At 38.8% G+C, this 18,882-nt stretch overlaps 1 protein-coding gene across 1 annotated transcript in view; it reads left to right on the top strand.

Moving 5' to 3' along the window:
* LOC129278152 (pappalysin-1-like) overlaps nucleotides 1–18,882 on the top strand; it is a 29,072-nt gene that overhangs the window by 6,907 nt on the left and 3,283 nt on the right. The window contains exons 2-18 of the mRNA XM_064110100.1: nucleotides 2,151–3,033; nucleotides 4,052–4,228; nucleotides 5,473–5,618; nucleotides 6,168–6,473; nucleotides 7,061–7,354; nucleotides 8,018–8,212; nucleotides 8,694–8,961; nucleotides 9,884–10,012; nucleotides 10,581–10,678; nucleotides 11,331–11,530; nucleotides 12,369–12,452; nucleotides 12,944–13,441; nucleotides 14,931–15,096; nucleotides 15,728–15,929; nucleotides 16,965–17,136; nucleotides 17,678–17,813; nucleotides 18,481–18,653. Coding sequence (XP_063966170.1) covers nucleotides 2,151–3,033; nucleotides 4,052–4,228; nucleotides 5,473–5,618; nucleotides 6,168–6,473; nucleotides 7,061–7,354; nucleotides 8,018–8,212; nucleotides 8,694–8,961; nucleotides 9,884–10,012; nucleotides 10,581–10,678; nucleotides 11,331–11,530; nucleotides 12,369–12,452; nucleotides 12,944–13,441; nucleotides 14,931–15,096; nucleotides 15,728–15,929; nucleotides 16,965–17,136; nucleotides 17,678–17,813; nucleotides 18,481–18,653 — 4,127 coding nt within the window. The remainder of the gene's footprint in view (nucleotides 1–2,150; nucleotides 3,034–4,051; nucleotides 4,229–5,472; nucleotides 5,619–6,167; nucleotides 6,474–7,060; nucleotides 7,355–8,017; nucleotides 8,213–8,693; nucleotides 8,962–9,883; nucleotides 10,013–10,580; nucleotides 10,679–11,330; nucleotides 11,531–12,368; nucleotides 12,453–12,943; nucleotides 13,442–14,930; nucleotides 15,097–15,727; nucleotides 15,930–16,964; nucleotides 17,137–17,677; nucleotides 17,814–18,480; nucleotides 18,654–18,882) is intronic.

The raw sequence follows: 18,882 nt of genomic DNA, 5'->3' as shown, positions 1-18,882 counted from the left end.
TATAAGACGCCTATTTACAAAATCGGGGTTTGCCTTGTAGTTTTAGCTTTTCATTCTCAATAATGGTTGTTTTCAGGGTTTATTAGTTCTAATACATGCACTTGTACACATGTTTCATCTTGGTTTGAGAATTTTTTAAATCGGCTGCTCACAAAGTTAAACAATACCTTTAAGGTAAGAGGTCGGTTACATGCCTAATCTGTTTGTTTTAGGCTCAATGACGAAGATGGAAAGAAATTAATCATAACAACTAGAAGAAATATTTTTCATTCCAATAGATCTTGAATCCTCATGAGACTTAAAGTTATTAAAAGGGGGCTCTCACAAAAATTAGGCCCTACGTCCTGAGGTCATTTAGCCACGCTAGGAAAAGGAGAAAAATATCTTGCTGAATTTGGCGCGAAAATTCCAATGTATCAGGAATGTCGTGACTGGACAAGGAGGTTGACAAACTTTTTGTTCTACAGGCAGGAGAGTTGCGCCCTTATTCACCCCTGCATTCACATGATGGGAGTAAATGGGAAAATGAAATGAATAGAGGAAAAAAGTCTTTCATTTATGACTACATCGATTTAGACACCGTAAATTTAATAAAACTTTACAGACCAAATTCATAGACCAATTCAAAGTATAGACAAGAGGGACGGGTTCATGATAAACACCTCTATAATGAGGTTCGGAATTGATAGGTTTGTGGTTAATCATGTTCGATATTACAATTTACAAAATAAATGAGAGAGCATGTCGTTATGCTAAAATGAATTTATTAAATGACGCATGCAGTACTTCACAGTCTCAATTTAACAGAAGTTATGTTCAAAGATCATTAGTTTCTTGGCGTTCACTATGTAAAATTAAGCCGGAAAACTGCATGTGGATAACCACCTGTACTCAAGGGGAAAAAATATCTACCCAAACTCCTATTAAAGGCACATAATTTACCCATAGAAATGGGAAGATATAAACGACCTGAAAAAAATACAACCTGAAATACGATTCTATGAAGAATGTAATGTGAATATGGTAGGGGAGTAATTCCACAAGGCATTTTGGGTTCTTCTCTGTTATCTCTCTAAAAAAATGCAATTTACGGGGTATGCCCACACCTTCCGCCCCTGGATTCACGCATGTATTCACATGTGAGTGTTGCACGAGTTGGTTTCACATCAATCTCAGTAGTTGCACGACCAATTGCATAGTCGTGAGATGCGACTTGAGGCAATGCAATCGCTCGTAAGATTGATTGAAACCGGTGCGAGTGTACGTGCTAGTGATATGAGCTATAAAACCCCCTTTAACAATTGACTGATAGATAGTGTCAAGTTTGATATTGTTAAGTCAAGATGCGGAAGAATAAAGGCAAAGAAGAGGGAAATAGGACTCTGAGAATGTTCTGAATAACTCTCACAACTCTCCTATACCTCGAGGAAATGTCGCATAAATGCGCACGCAGTCGAGCAACGGCAGTGCAACGTTGTAAGCCGCGTTGTTATCGGTCGTTCGAACAGTCTCATCGTCTATATCGCACCCAGTCGCAAGACTGGAATCTATAGGTCGCTTGTACAAGTGTAAGTGCCGTTAAAAACGAGTCATCAGCAGTGCTAACTCTCGCATCAAGTCATGAAATGTAACTCGTTCATAATTGCCGTGCATCCTTTACGGACACCACGATTGGCCTTTCGTAACTGATCGCGAGCATTTTTGAACCGTTCAAAATTTATCTACGAGCAATACGATTAACATGACTGATCTGATACGAACTGATGCGATCCTTACGATCACTCCACGATAAAGACTACCGTTTAAATCGTGAAAGTGGAAACTGGGTAAAACACTCGCACGACAATTGCCCGGTACGATCTGCTTCGAGTGAATGGATCGCATTCGATTCGACAGTCACGACTACTTCGGGTTCGTACGATCACCTACAACGGCTGCGAGTGCTCGCAAAACACCAAGCGATCGATCGTGCAACGCCACGAAAGAACTGTTGCAGGCGGCTGCAAACTGATCGGGGATCAATTGTGAAGGGGCTTTAGTAGCGGCATTTTCCATTTAAAAAAAGAGAAAATCTCTGAAAAGTTCTCCTTATTGATGAAAAGAATTCGTTTTTAATTAATCTTTATTCTTTTTTCTTTTCATATCCTTAGAACTTTCGGATAAATGCAAAGCATCCAATATCGTCTGGGGATGGTCTGTATACATTGATGTCCCTTCCCCTTGGAGCATGGGAGGTGCCGAGTTCAAATTTAGCCTTCAGACTGACCGTTCAATCGAGAACACAACCGTCAGATCGCATCAACCATATCAGCCTAACACGTGGTTGCACGTCGCCGTTTCTTACGACGGCTGGATGATGAGGCTATACCTGGACGGCGCTATGGTTGGGGCTGCAATTGGGCAGAGGGGTGACGTGTTTAGCATGGTGTCCCAAAGATGCAAAGAGTTCAGCCTAGGGGGAAGCCGAGTGCACTGGGCACCGTTTCGGGGCGCGATCGGAAATCTTCGGATTTCGGATGAAGTACTATCACACGCAACAATCAAAGCATCTGCATCGGCGCCCGGAAGAGTGTCGGGAACAGAGTTCGTCATCTCTGAAGACTTTGATTCTGAACTCGTCAACTGGAGTCCAAGCGAGATGAGGGAGCCAGAGAAAGTGGTCTTTGATGCACAGAGACACCCATCTTACCCTCATGTGACTACTCCGAAGTGTGGACTAACTGTTTGTGATAACCCTGAAGTGGCTCGGAGCTACATTAACAACCCACACCTTCGAAGTCCAGTTGTCCTCCGATTCCGTCCGATTGTGTTAGCAGAAGACGATGGCTCCAATCCGACAGTCAGTTCGGCTGATCTTCGGATGCAACATCGGTTTTTGTCGGAGGCATATGGCGGGTATAACATTACATGGCGTGACGTCGGGGTTACGGTGGTGAGAAATTCGTCGCTAAGACGACGGTTTGTTATAGCAGGATGTGACCATCAGATTGGTAACAGAAGATGTGACTTGGAATGCAAATATGAGATAACAGGGTAAATACATCATGGCATCTGAGCTTTTGAAGCTCTTAGATTTATATATACTAAAAATAACGAAAATCTAGTACACGCGCCTATCCCTTATTATAGAGTATAAATCCATTGCTCAGCGATGTCTTTCAGACAATGATTACCTTAATGGGAAGGAAATGTCTAGAAAGTGCAGGAGACTAAACCCAACGATTAAAATACCTCCCCCCTGCAAAATATCTTGGTTGATGAAAGGCATTGACTATGGTGCCATACAAAAAAACTGACTCGGTCCAAGAGCAAAATCTAAGAAAGCCCGAAATCAAACAAGTGCAAATTTCAAACATTATACCGACAATCCTTAAGTTTTTCAGAGACAATTTCACTCCCAGTTATATTACGTTGGGGGACTGTGACAAATCGATCGCTGACTACTTTGATAATCATAAAATGATCGAAATTGTAAACACCGGGGTCTCAAATCAACATCAATAATCAGAAGCAATTGGTATCCATATCCAGACTGACTGAATAAATTTCTGTAACCTACCAATGACTAGAAGCACTTTAAAGAAGTGAAAACAGAATCTCCTAGTGATCTTAAAGGGACGTCAAAGTAAACACTAGAGTATTCGATAAGCATCTGCCGTACGGTTTCTAAACACCGAGAGTCTTAACCTTAGGCTACCAAATGTCGTTAAGTCGAGAAACAATTTTTTTTACAAAATAACAATGTTACTTCCAGTTAGGACAGGAGAAAATCTTAAATGGGCGTCATTGTAACACTAATGTAGATAAGCCCATACCAACTGATTTGTCTACACCGAAAGTCCAAAATCATTATCGGCTTTATCCTTGAGGAAGCGGAGCCCCCCGAAAAACTGAGAGATGATAAATTACACAATACAACAATACACTGTAGAGTCAATTTTACCTATTGACTCGTTTCCTACATATGCCAATATGTCCACGGCCCTTTCAAGACCGATTGCTAAATGTTGTTGACACTCACATTTTTACAAAGTAACAATGTTATTTACAGTTATGACGGCGGGGACTGTGATGAAGTGAGAGCAGATTGCCCTGACGATCTTAAAGGTGATGGTGTATGTCAACCTGAATGCAACAAGGCATACCATGATTGGGATGATGGAGATTGCTGTATACCTACAAACACTACCTATCCCATGTCTTGTGCGGATCCATCATCGCTCTCCAGGTAATGGTGATATGTCGGGCAATTCATTAGAATTCTCATAAACCCACCATTGAAAGGACTTTTGGGATGTTTTATCCGATAATAAATCCCAGACGTCTCGGTTTCTCCGCCAATCAGAATCGAGGAAAGTTGTCAGATGGCATGTTGATGAAACACTCTCCATACGGTTACTTTGTGTTTTAAAAAGAGCTAAAAGCCCTCTCACACCTAACCGAATGTGACGAATGGGAAAAATGAACGAAATGCACGCGAATTAAACGAATTCAAATAAAATTTCAGTCAAATCATGCGATCAGTAACTCTTGTCAAATGTTATCAACGAACGGTAAGCGAATGATAAATATTACATGCAAAGGATATCAATTTTTCGGCTCACCTCTTTGAGAAAATTGAGAAGGGTTGATATAACCCAATTAGACGAACGAAAAGTGAGCAATGGTTTGATATGGCGTGCGATTAGAAACGAAGACGAGGGAATAGATCGGGCAATCTTGTTCGTTGTGTCATCGTGTTGCTTCGTTACAGGTTCTTTCGAGATCGGTCCACTTTGGCAAAGCGCGAAGAGGGACTATGCGCGACAAAAAACACACGAACGATAAACTAAACGCAGACTAAATAAGAGATGCGAATTCAAACAGATGACCAACGATTTTTCAATTCGTCGGGAAATTTTAAACATGTTCAAAATTTCCGCGCGAATTTGAATAATCGCAGTTGTTAGTTCAGAAGATGTACGAACCCAAACACGAAGGGTAAATATGATTTACTATCAGTTACCATTGAAAACGATTTTTTTTTTAAATGCCTTTCGCCAGCCATCGCAAGGCATATTTCAGGCAATTCGGTTAGGTGTGAGGGGGCCTTAACTCTGTTGCTTATGATAGACGAAGCTAAAAGTCCACCGACATGTTTGTATTTATGAATTTATGAATTTATCAATATACTGACATCTATAATCTGTCATCGTTCATAAGTCGAGCTCTGTAATTTAACAGTTTCGTTTAATTCTATTATTATTTTTCAGTAATTTGATTAGGTTCCCCATGGATCGATTGCATGAAGGACACAGCAAATCAAAGTATTTGTATCAATGATTTACATGTATTTGTTAAGAGATCAAGCGTTCTGCAATCAGGCACAACTCGAAAAATCAATCACGACTTAAAAAACACTCCCCTGGCAATTTTACCAATAAAAACTTTCAACTTAAAATCCACTTTGTTTCCTTTGCTATCGTGTCTCAGGTCCTATATTTCCGCAGAAGAACTCAAAGCGGCTGTCAATCTCACTAACTCTGACGCGCTGAACGTCTTCTTTGTCGACTTTGTGGACGTCGATATCGAAGGATTTGCGACGATGCCGTGGGAGGTCACCTCTCATTCGGTTCAAGGTGAGAACAGTAGAGGGCATGCTTGTCTCGATTGCAGTCATTAATATGGACTCATTTTGGGGTTGCCTTTGAATATGATGGAACCTAGACGCGTTACGTAAAGATTAACGATTTTTGTAACTTTGCCGGGAATAGTACTACCATGGAAACATTGATAATGATCGGCTGCTGAGACCTGTTACCATGGTAGTTATCAGAATGGTAAAGTTATCATAATCGTTTTTTCTTTGTAAAAGAACTCGTGTTATAAGAGATTATTTCCTTGTGCCATGCAAAAATTTGAGTCAGTAGACAATTAGTAATATTCTTAAAGGCAGACGGTCACAGAAATATCAGTTTGTTTTAATATACATATATGCATTATCATTCTGTGGAGTTTCTAAAATGAAATTGTAAATCATTGAAAATGTGACAATTTGCAAGATTGTTACGTATGTGGCAATGATCAAACTTCTACTAAACAGTTGATGCAACCACCGTTCTGTCAAAAGAACCATTCCCTATCACGAATTCTAAAAGAAGTATCAATCTCTTATCTAATCTCACAAGGAGGGGTAGTTATTCAGGGCGGTGCCCGTCTTACCAACAACTCACTCATTCACGAGATGGGCCACGCCCTAGGCTTGCTTCACGTCCATCACGGCGTCTCCGAGATGAGCTGCACCGACGACTGTTACGAGCACGACGCATCATTGGAGAGCGGCGATCTCGTCGAAGATACCAATCCGACGCCAACTAATCATCATTGTCGAGATCCTACGCCGGCAGAGAGTCGCGACGGGACGATTTGCGGAAGCGAAGAACAGTGGCGGATGTTTATTGACACGCCTTTCAGGAACTTCATGAGCTATTCAGGTTTAAACATATTTATCAAGCCTTAGTTATTTTATGCATTTTATTTTTGTATTGGGAAAAACGATGAGGGGATTTTTTTTAATTTGCTATAGAGGAAATGATTCTATCATTTTGGATAAATACTGATTTCCTTTTGGTCTTTAAGATGATGTGTCCGATATTGTATATATCTTTTCATAACTTGTACATGTTAAATAAAAGAGAAAACACAAGTGACATTAAAAGAAAAAAGTGACAAAACAGTGAAAACCCGGCTCAGTACTGAAGGAAGGCCAATAGAGTCCGGATGTATTGTTTGCAAATTTATTAAATATTAAATCAAATATCACACAAAGTAGATGAAAACACCACTAATCTAATTAACATATTATCCTTGATATTTTTTTCAGAATCTTTCGAACATTATACAATTATCGGCCAAAATACCAAGTTAATACGATAATGCTTAAAGTAACCAGCCTATTCATCTATGAAATTTGAATCTTCTTGAGAGCTTCTACCAGTATTACCCGTTAACATAGGTCTATGTATTCATGGTATCAATCGTTATATTTTTCTTCCTCATATTTTTCTGCTCTCCTTTCCAGATTCCTCGTGCACGAGCCACTTCACCCCTCATCAGGCTGCCCGCATGCACTGTTATATCGTCCTTATGTACCCCTCCTGGGACCCCTCCCCCACCCCTGGGACCATCTCCCTCCCTCCTCGGATCATGGAGGAAAGCCCGGAGGGTGGGTTGACGATTGCCTGGTTGCCGCCTTTGAGCGGAAATCATGACGAAAATGAGTCCCGTTGCGCCGAGTGCACGCCGGAAAACGCGTTCGTTCAGTACGCGTCCGGGGCGACATCTCCAAAAAGGGGAAGGTTGGCGCAAGTAACTGGTAATTAATCATTTTAATACTTCTGGTTTTTCCACTTTTCTTACCGCTGTCATATCAAATAATCCCCTTTTTAGTTTACCTCCCTCGTTTTATTCTGTCGCGTTTTCCTTTCTTTTGTCTTCGGTTGAATTGTATTTATTTAGTTTGCGTTCACAAAATACAAATTAAGTTACGTAACATAACAAAGTCAAATATATATCCCAAAGCATGTCAATCATAATAATTCATAATATCAAATTAAATAAAGGATAAACTAAGTTAGACATAAACGACTTTGTCAAAAACAAGTTTTAAAAACCCACGGATTATGATGCCAAGACTTTTCTTTCAAGTGTTTAATGAGGAGGTATAATGGTCGTTTCAGAAGTATATACATCAGACTATATAACTCCCGCCGCTAAAGTCTCTATCAACCCCTTAAATAAGGGAAACCTAGCGCATTTTGAGGGGGTTCAGGAGGGGGGGGGGGTAAAAAGAGTTTTCTTTTTCCTTAAAAATATAAGATACATGGAAAAAGTGGTGTGATATCATTTCACCTCGGTCCTTTTTCGATACCTCTATTTCTTTTCCCTCCTTTTACCATTCTTATATCTTTTTCCCTATTTTTTTTCTTCATTTGGTCGACCGCCCGTGCCCTCTATCTAAAATCAACCACCACCCTAGGCTCACCGGATGCCAAACAATGTAGTGTCAACCAACAAGGATGGATGGCCTTCGCTTCGGGTAGCGCCACGTGCAACGATTGCCTCCTCAATCTCGAGTTCGAACACTATGTCGTCCCTGCTCGACTCTCCATCTGGGTCAGTTATATTCATCGCTCACGTGACGTAATCCGTGACATCATCCTTTGGTATGACGGTGAGTAAAATATCGATATTGGTAGTAAGAGTACTTGGCAGGGCTTGCATAAGCTCCAGGGGGCTTATCATTTTGGAAATATTCCAAAAGTTCCAAAAGTAACTCTTTTATCATCCAAGGGCCTCTTTACTCATATAATCGAACAGATAATAATATAATTTCCTTTAAAGTAATATTTGAATAGTAATAAGGTTTGAAGCACATACCTATTATAGATATCAACAATATTCCTGAATTTTATACGCATTTGTATCCTAGCTATAAAAAAAAGGTCTAATTACATTCTTAATAAAACCTCGATTTTTTCCATTTGTTAAATATGCCCATTATGTATGTTTCTAAAGTTTTTCATGTTGAAGAATAGATTCCAAACATGACGTGCTTTGATGTTCGTTTTCGAGACCAGGATATGTCCACAGAAGTATACTGTGATTGCTCTACAATGTCAATTTCGATATTTATTTCATTTTCTTATAAAAAGACAACACAAAAGAATCACTTGGTCCTGTATCAGTTGACTGCGACATCCCATTCACCACTCGCCTCTTCACTGACAAACCCCTAGTCAGTATCACACTCGACGTCAGCGGCCTCTACACCATCATCGACGCCGTACAGGTTGTCTCGAGACCTCAAGCACCCGCCTGCCAAGCCTGCACGCCACAACGATATCGCGTGCTTAGGGATCCGCCATTCGAAAGCGACGATGAAGTCGACGATGTTGTGGATAACACTTGGTTCGAAGACAGGTTCGTGTTCGTCTACATGATGTTGTACCTAGCTCCTATTTTATGTGGCAATTTGCGCTGCTGTCGCTCTGTCCTACTTCCATTTATTTTGTGAATACATGTCTAATTAGACTACGGGGAAACATTTTATTAAATGACTTCGCCGACGTTTTATCCGACAAAATCTGACAGTTGCCATAGTAACTGTGCTTTTCAGCCAATCAAAATAAAGGAAAGATGTTAGGTCTGTCAACTTGTCAGCCAATATATATTAATGAAATGTTCTCCAGATGCTGGTATTTATAAAAACAAAATAACACTGATTTTCTTCTGTTTTCTTCCATCAGTAAATGTCTAAAATTGAAAATTTGTAAAATTGTTGATAACCCTATAACAATTCGTTGTCACTTAGTACCAGGTTTCACAAAACTTGTCGTTTATCAGACATGTCAAATTCGTTTTGACTAATATTTCTGTCAGCCAATCAAGAGACGCAATTTCAATAGTTGTAACATATGTCGTAAATGTGTTATTGATAACAAGATACAGACCCATCGTTAATATGTACGATAAAATCTGTACAGTACATAATTTATCTCTTTATATAGATAATCTAATCAAAATATATGTAATATCTTGTTCATACTCCATCGTGAATCGCGTTATTACACACGATATATATTGTGAATCCTCGACGAAACGGAGATCGGTTATCTTGAAATTTTTTAAAGAACATAGTGAACCGTAATTGTGAAATTGTGCGGGTTCCTAATGAAAAAAAATCGTAAGTTTTTGTTTATCATTAGATAATAGTACACTTGTAGCGCTGATATATAAACATGTTTGCTTTATCATAATTCTGTAAAACGAATTGAATTGTTTTCGTATTTCATTTTGCATAAAATCTTTCTGTGAAAGAAGAATTTTCTTTTTCTTTATTCAGATGGATTGAGGAGGAAGTTCAGTATTCATACCGCATTAAAGCGATATCAGGAGAGCTAAGCGGCCTTCCCTCACCAGTGGCTAAGTACCAGAGAGGAGATGCGTTCTGTGGCAATAGAAGGGTAGAGAGGTGAAGAAAGAAAGTCAATACTTATTTATATAAAATATCCTAAAACTAACATTGCGGGATTTAATCTCTACCAGCCATGAGTTCCGCGGGTAGTTCTGAATCGAACTTGCCTCAAGAACGGGACGTGATGTCGTCGGTCCCTAGCGGGGTCATATAAAAACTGTAATGATGGGACCTTCTCTGTCCTTGACACCTCTGTATGTCAAATGGGGGAAGGTATACACTTTGAAAAGAGGTCGAACTTACACCCTTTACATGGAGCAAATCAATACCACATTGGGATCATCTTCATAAGGTGCGACTTTGCTTCTTCTTTTTTTTTTTTGGGGGGGGGGGGGTGGAAGCACCTTTGAAGGTGCAACTTTGAACCTGTAAAATGTGCTTCCAGTGTGCATTGATTAAGGTACTAAGATGAACCTTTTCTAGCGCGGCATAAGGCTATGTGTGTTTCTTGAAGAAAAGAGTGGTCAATATCTTGAAGCATAAGGGGGAGGGGTATGGAAATGTGATAAAGTTAATTAAAAAATATTGAGACAATGATTGCTACATGTATAGTATTCCTTTCCAGATTTGCGGACATGAGCGAAGAGTGTGATGATGGTAATCATATTGATGGTGATGGTTGTGACAAACTCTGTCACCTGGAAAGACATTTCGTCTGTGAAGGTAAAAACGGGTAATATGAATATTTAAATAAACTAATTCCATCAACATCTATCGACCTTTATTCTAATTTGATATTGAAACGTAATCGACGTTATGCTTAGCTCAAATCATTAGAATATGAAATTGCTGGATCCCGTACAATTGCTGCGTGATCATAGTTATATCAGAACCGCATATTGAGATAACTGCAAAATGTCACTGAATAAATTACATGCTCAAAATGTTCATCCTACACAGTCAAACACAATCGTTAGAATAAACAAGAAAGCAAAATAAAATAAAGTAAAACGAAACTAAGATATAGGAATGGTGCAAAGATTGTCAACCCTGATTGAATGGATGATAAAATAACGTTTCTCCAGTCCACTGCTTGAATACACTTGCCATTAACCTGATACACTGACTTTGGAAGCAATATTTTTCGGTCTTGTGATATTTCATGCCCGTTTTATTTTCATTTGTCTAATAACGGTGGCAGCGGTGGGATACCCTCTACTGATGAAATATTGAATGGAGTTAGGTAGTTTTTTTTTCTAAATACGAAAATGCTCTACGGGCCTACACTTCTTCTCATTTTGAGATTGTTTTTTTTAATGAAATTGAGCAAAGACGTTAATGTTGAATCTCATGAGAATCCTCTTTTATTTTCAAGGCGAACCTAGCCGTTGTCGTCGTTTTATCGGTGACGGTGTGTGTGAAGAGTTTGAGCGGACGAACAGTGAACTGGATTGTGGTTTCTATACGCCACCTGGATACACTGATCAGTGGGCTTCTAGTGCCAGCGCGAACCCGATCTACCAGGCTCCTGATTGCCCTGTTACACCAGTTATCGGGAAACCAAGACAAGGCAGGGTTAGTTGAAACAATACGGCCCTCTATCATAAAAGAAACAATCAATAATTGGTAAATCGTGTACAAAAAGTTACACTCAATTACCACAGAGGGTACAATCCATGGTCCTTTGCGAGTTTAGGCCTTGGTGCATTGCTTTATTTAAATCAGATAGCATCTTAACAGTTGACTCGTCACATAGGACCAGGTTTCGCAAAACTTATTATTGATTAGAAGCGCGAGATTGCTTTTTCTAATTTAATATCATCCAATCAAGAGACACAATTTCAGAAACTTAACAGTTATCGATTTTTTTTTATTGATAAGAAGATTTATGAAACAGGGTCCGTTTCCTTTGTGATGAAAATCAGCAGTAGATATGAATACATTTGAAAATAAACTAACATTTCCTAGGTATGGCTGCTGCTATTTTTATGCCTTCTGGTACTACTACTACTACTTCTTCTACTACTACTTCTACTACTTCTACTACTACTACTACTACTACTACTTCTACTACTACTTCTTCTACTACTACTACTACTATTACTACTACTACTTCTACTTCTACTATTAATACTACTACTACTGCTGCTGCTGCTGCTGCTACTACTACTATACCATACTACTACTACTACTACAACTACTACTACTACTTCTACTACCATGCTAGTACTGTTGCTGCTACTATTATACTACTGATGCTACTCCTCCTCAGACTTCTATTCTTATTGTTATTATACTACTTCCTCTATACGAGTAACAACTATACTAATCCTCATTAGGAGTAGCAGCAGTAAATTTTATCATGTAATCTTGATGATTTATTTGATAAAATGGCAAAATCTTCTTTTTTCAGGAATGCATCCAAGAGATAACAGCAGACGATGCTTGGTATCCCTGTGGGGAAGGGCGCGAAAATTCAACAGATTATTGGCTAAAGGTAATGAATGCAGATCATTACCTTATTACGAAGGAATAATTGGAACACAATCGAAGAAGGCGACTGAATCTTTGATTTATCTTCTATAGTTATCCGTCTTTTATGTGAGAGATAGTACACTTAAAATTGCTTAGGTTATTATCATATCATTATTATCATTGTTATAAAGATTATTACGGTAGTACTTGAGATCTCGGCTACACTATTTTAATCTTATACAGCTAATGCCTCGTACAATAATATATTGTAACAAACTTCTTTCTTTTGTAATGACGCAAAAACTGTAGTGCCCAAAAAGTGGAGCGCTTTGTGAAGAATATTGTAGCAAACATACATTTTTAAAATATTTTTTAAAGAAACTCTAGGGATCTTTTTTGGTTATAAACAGATTCCAGAAATTGTTTGAAATTAATAATTTGGGCCTACACCATCGAGAAAGTTCTCTTTACATCGCAACTGCCTTAAACAACATTTTGTCTCCAAACATCTAGCTCGGATTTCAGAAGCCGGTTATTGCAACATCCGTTGTAGTCCACATAGCAGGTATCAGCTTTTTCGATTTTGACGAGTCTCATCCTCGGATATCTATAGAACTTCTCGATCCGACAGGACTATCTCGCATTCATCAAACCGACTTCATCCCGGTTTCATGTGATCCGAACCAGATTTCCTTTGATATAAAACATGACCTGAGCATGCCGTTTGTATATACTCAATTTATCAAAATAAGACTATCCACACCGCAAATTGCCATTTCGGGTATTAGGCTTCGGTCGTATGATTATTTAAAACCTGTCGCATTGTCAATGTGTGGTGGAAACCAAGTTTTCAATCCGAAATTGGGGCAGTGCATGAACTACGAGTGCATCAGACCGGTTGCGGAGAAACCGAGTATTCGAAATGCAAATGTGACTTGTACTGGTCTTGAGGATGGAGACACGTGTGAGGTGCAGTGCATGCCGGGATATAGACCGACTAAACCAATTATGGTAAGATTATATTGCTAACATATATACTGATATATTTTTGAAAATTAAATCACTCAATGGGAATATTTTGTTTAAAAAATCAGGGGTTAAGCCTAGATGAATATATCATATTTTGATAGCAATTTTAATTAAAATTTTATTGATGCTTACATAACTTCAGTGTCCGTGATAACATAAGTTTCTTTAAAGTTTAAGTAACATTCCGAAATAATAATAATAATACTCAACATTTATAACGCGCTTTTCCCACATGGCCCAAAACAAAGCGCTCACAATTTCAGTTAACTTATTTATACAAACAAAAAATTAGAATGACATATTAAATGAAGGCAGTTGCCTAGAACAAAAGGGGCCCGAGTCACCGGAAAACGATCGCAAAAAAGTGGTTATCTTCATGATTGTATATCTCATTGTTCTGTAATCCATCTGCAATACACGCGCGAAAGTGATGATATTTCAGAAAAAGGAACACCGCATGCTGAAGGAATATACATACTGCAAAAGTTATCAAATTTTGCTACAAGGGGTACATTATAAGTTAAAATATTATCATGAACATTTATGTTATAGAAAAGAATGAATAATAACAAGCAGAACTCCATATTCACATTCTAATTGGGTGTTGCAAAAAATAAGTTTCTTGCACCGCCCTATGCGACTAATAGGCCTTGAATAGTAGCCGTCGAAACTGATATTTTTTCACTACATTTAACCAGGAAATCATTCATTATTATATGGGAGATATTTTTAAAGCGTTTGTATGAAAATGAGTGATTATATCGATACTCCTCCTGTTTTAAACTCATTATATTTGCCGTTTAATATCTTCTTGAGTAGCGTACTTTTGAAATCACTACGCAGTCGCTTCCTTTTACAACGCACCAATTCCTTTGAAAATGCAAGTCAAATCACAATTAATGGACAGCTGAGATATTGGTAGACCGGTAGAGCAGATCGTCCGAAGATTCGGACAGGACGAAAAATAGTAAATATGTCGTTTGTCTAGAGTCCAGGACGACACTGCGGTTTGATTCACCGATTTTCTACAAAGGCTGTTTTGACATTGCAAAGCTTTTGACAAAAGATTCCCTGCGTTATAGAAAGCGTTGGCGTAGTAATTGCGAAAGTGTCATCTTAGTACGTTAAAAACCATTAAGTTATTATGAAAAAGAGACCGATAGCTTTTATGTCCTTTCCGATGAAATTCATGGAGATAGATGTGGTATAAAAGACAGGGCGAAAGAGGATGGTATTGTAAGCAGGAGTTACAAGACAACTTAAAGATGACGTCCCTTTTCACTTGGGGCATTACAGAATTACATGGCATCCGGCATGGCATAGATCCCTCTTTTCAGTATTCTACTCGTTTCTGCCCCTTCTCCATGATATAATGACTAATATTTTACTTCTGATATGTCTCGTATTTTAATCATACTATAAGCAAGGTACTAAGTTTTCACATTTTGTCTTGTTCTTTGGCAAAATAAAGTTACAGAATATTGCCGGAAGTTGGGAGGGACCTTCGATAATGTGTAAGGCTGTAGACTGTGGGATGCCTCCACTCGACTCGAGTCTGGCGATAGCTTCCTGTCCGACCGGGACTCGGTTTGGTAGCGAGTGCAGCTTCAAATGCATACCACCAGCAAAATTACAAGGTAATCCCGATATGATCATCCCTCAGTCATAGACTCTCGATTGACCGTACAGTATGAGAAGGGTGCTTGTGATGGTGTGAAATTGGTTGGTGAGGATGAATGGTGCTGGTGTTGATGATGGTGGTTGTAATCATGGTAGTGGTGTTTATGTTGATGATTGTAGGCCTAATCGTGTTGATGGTGGTGTGGTGATGCTGGTAGTGATAGTGATGATCGCCACAGTCGTGTTAGTGGTGGTTGTGTTGGCGGTGTTGATGGTGACAATCGCGTTGTTGTTGGTGGTGGTGATGGTAGTGGTGATGGGTATGATGATCGTAATTGTCATGGTGTTGGGGATGGTGATCATCATGACGGTGGCGGTGATTAGGATAATAGTGATTATGGAAATGATGGTAACCTAATAATAATAGTGATGGTAAAGATATCTTTTATGATGGTAATGACAATTAAAATAGGTATGATATAATCATGATAAGGCGATGTTGATGATAGCGGCGGTGACGGTGGTGTTGTTGATAATGGAGTTGGTATTTATGATAATGATGGTGCTGATGGAATTGACTCTTTTTAAAATCAATCATGGGTTAGTTTTCCCCTGCCACTCATATAATATTGCGATCTTTTGCGACAGGCACGGATAACACCCTTAGATGCGAGGAAGATGGTTTATTCTCGCTCGCCCAGTCGTTTTGTCAGGTGTTGTGTGATGCTCCTCCTACCCCACCCAATTCCATGTTGCAGAGTCAAGACTGCCGAAGTGATGGCCATAATGTCGGCAGTACCTGTAAATTCAGGTGCAAGGCTGGGTTCACGTCCGCCTACAAAAAGGGAAGGTAAGTGCGAGTGGCATACAGTATGTCAGATAATATATTGTTTAAGTCCACGGTCAGATGATGATCACTGGCGTACCTAAGATTTTCCAGAAGGGGGAACAATTTTTGGAGGATATTTCAACCACAAATAAAGGATTTCTTACCACAAAAAAAATTGACAAGCAAGCAAAAAAAAAAAAGGTCTTCAGGTTCAAAAGAGGGGGTACACGTCTGTTTTATTGCATTTTTACATTACAAATTATTAATTTGTTTGGCTTCTCAAAAGGGGAGGGCACGTCCCCTGTATCAGTTGTGACTCATCAGGGGGCAGAGAAACGTCTCCTGCATGAGTTGTGACTCGTCAGGGGGGGCAGGTACGCTAGTGATGATGATGTCATAGGTTGGTCCACGGAAATAGTATTTGTAAAGTAAATTAAATCAATACACCACACCCACTCGTCCTCCATATTTCACATGTACGCATATTGTTTTTTTTTTAATATATGATAGTTTGCTCCTAGAAATGATACACAACATTGAGACTAAAATAATTATGTGGCATAATGATTATTATTATTGAGTAATGGTCGTGTTTTTGTTGATGATGATGGTGATGATGATGATGCTGATGGCAATGATGATGATGGTGGTGGTGGCAATAATTATGATGACGATTGATGATGATTGATGATGATGGTAGTGATGATGATGATGGCAATGATGAGGATGATGATGATGATGGTGATGATGATGATGGCAATGATGATGATGATGAAGATGATGATGATGGATCTTGGTTTTAAGAAGCCTCTGGCTACCTGACACAGACTATTTCAAGTTCAGTAGTTTTAAGATGTCTAGATATATAAATTTTATGCAATATATGATATGCTAACAATTTTCAACTATGCTTGCTTATGATTATAACGCAAGTGACATCCGGAGTGATGTACATAATTATGAAGTGTAATTTCCACTTGTAAATAATAAGAAAGTAAATCTGAAAGTCTCTTCCTGTTTGGTTCTTTAAAAAAAAAATTCCCATTTTCTCCTTAGACCATCTCGAGTGGCTCGCTACCAATGCAGCGAGAATGCTACATGGATAGGGTATGGTTGTGAACAGGTTACTTGTCCAGCTCCTAGTCTGCTTTTCCATGGTCTATATAACTGTTCCAATGCTTTCAACTATAAGAGCCAATGTACACTCTACTGCCCGGGTCAAAATGCGGTAAATAAAACCATTAAAGCTACTATTATGCAAACCTCGAACTAATGTCATCTAGACTGTTGCAATACACTCATAATAGTTGTGAAACCAATATGATTACATAACTTTTGTATGAAGTGCTATATAAATGTCGCATATTATGATTATTGTTATATTAACAAACGCAGCAACATAGACTGACAAAGTGAGATAATGTTTCTGAAAACAGTATAAAGGGAATTTAGACTATGGACCAGCTCTTCCAAGACCAAAAAAATGCAATAACTAAAGAAATGAACAAAATTGTTGTTAGAAATATAGAAATGGCTCTCTAATATTTCACAAATTATTTTCACCATTCCATCTTTTCTGTTTGCTTGATTGATCATTTACGTTATTATCAATGTATCTGTTTTTCACTATGACACTTTCTAAAAGTAATTTATTAACAAAGATATTCAAATACTAACATCATTAATTGGTTAGCAAAATGCAGCAGAAGAGAGCAAAGGAAGAGCTTAATGCATCGATTATATTATTTTTTAAATGCTTGAAAAACCAGGTTCCAAGTACAATTACCTGCACGAAAGACGGTGAGTGGGACCAAGAGTTTACACCATGTGATCCTTCAATCTCCTGTCCCGAACCAGTTCCACCACCGGATGTCATCATAGACTGTCCTCAAGGCCAGCTGGCAGGTACTTGTTGATCCACTTGTCAAGAAATTTCTTCTTTACCTTTATTTCTCGAAGTCTAAATTTGGTTATTAATTACCGTCTACACTGTATGCATGATTTTCCTGCCTAGCTCTGCCTAGCATGATGTTCTCTAATTGTGTTTTCTTAATTTATTCAACTGTCAAAATTCAGGATTTACCACAAACGGAACATCCCTGTTTTATTTTGCATCTCTCCAGTAGATGGGAATCCATCACATGTAAAAATGAAATATTTGCAAAATACATACATGATGTTATCATGAATCACAAGGTCTGGGTTCGAATCGTACCACAGTACTACTCAGGCCTGGCCCTGCAGTCCTTTGGCAAGGGGATACAGCATATATTTTTCCTGTTTTTTGAAGTAATTTTTAAGGAAAATCTCGAACGCCCTACCCTTGAAATTAATTTGGTCATCAAGTTCAGGACTTACTACGAACATACAAACATCCCTGTTTATTCTTGCACCTCTTCATTAGATATGAACTTGTTAAATGAAATATAAAATATCACATTGTAAATACATGCAAACCATGTATAAACTGTGATGCTTATGCTCTGTTTTTTCCAGTCTTTCTTTCTCTTTCTGCACCGGACTCTTCTCCTCATCATTAAATTAATCCCATTGTCTTCTCAAATTTACACAGGTGCAATGTGCAAGGCAAAATGTCGTTTGGGTCGAACCTACCAGATAGCCATGGAGGGCGCCACCTATAGAGAACGGGGCCTGCTGGGAAGACATGACGTTATCCTGTGTACCGCTGGGGGTGTTTGGTACCCTAACCTAGATCTGACAGTTTGTCATGAGAAATGTTTGGAGGTAAGATGACTGTACGTTTATTGTGCTTTCCCCCTCCAAAATCAGTAAATCCACATTGTGTATCAGTGTTCTCTATTAATTTCATAATGGATCTAGAGGTGCAATTATGCAAGTAGTATACCTTGATGGTTGATTTGATGTGACCCTCCTCTCTTGTGGACTGTATACACCCAATAGGTCTGCATAGATATCACTGGGAAAGGTCTTTATCTTAATGGTGGCAGCGGTG

This window comes from Lytechinus pictus, chromosome 15, assembly GCF_037042905.1.
Source record: "Lytechinus pictus isolate F3 Inbred chromosome 15, Lp3.0, whole genome shotgun sequence".
In the NCBI taxonomy this organism is placed as follows: domain Eukaryota; kingdom Metazoa; phylum Echinodermata; class Echinoidea; order Temnopleuroida; family Toxopneustidae; genus Lytechinus; species Lytechinus pictus.
The sequence above is the reverse complement of the archived record's forward strand: the minus strand, read 5'-3'. Positions and strand labels throughout refer to the sequence as shown.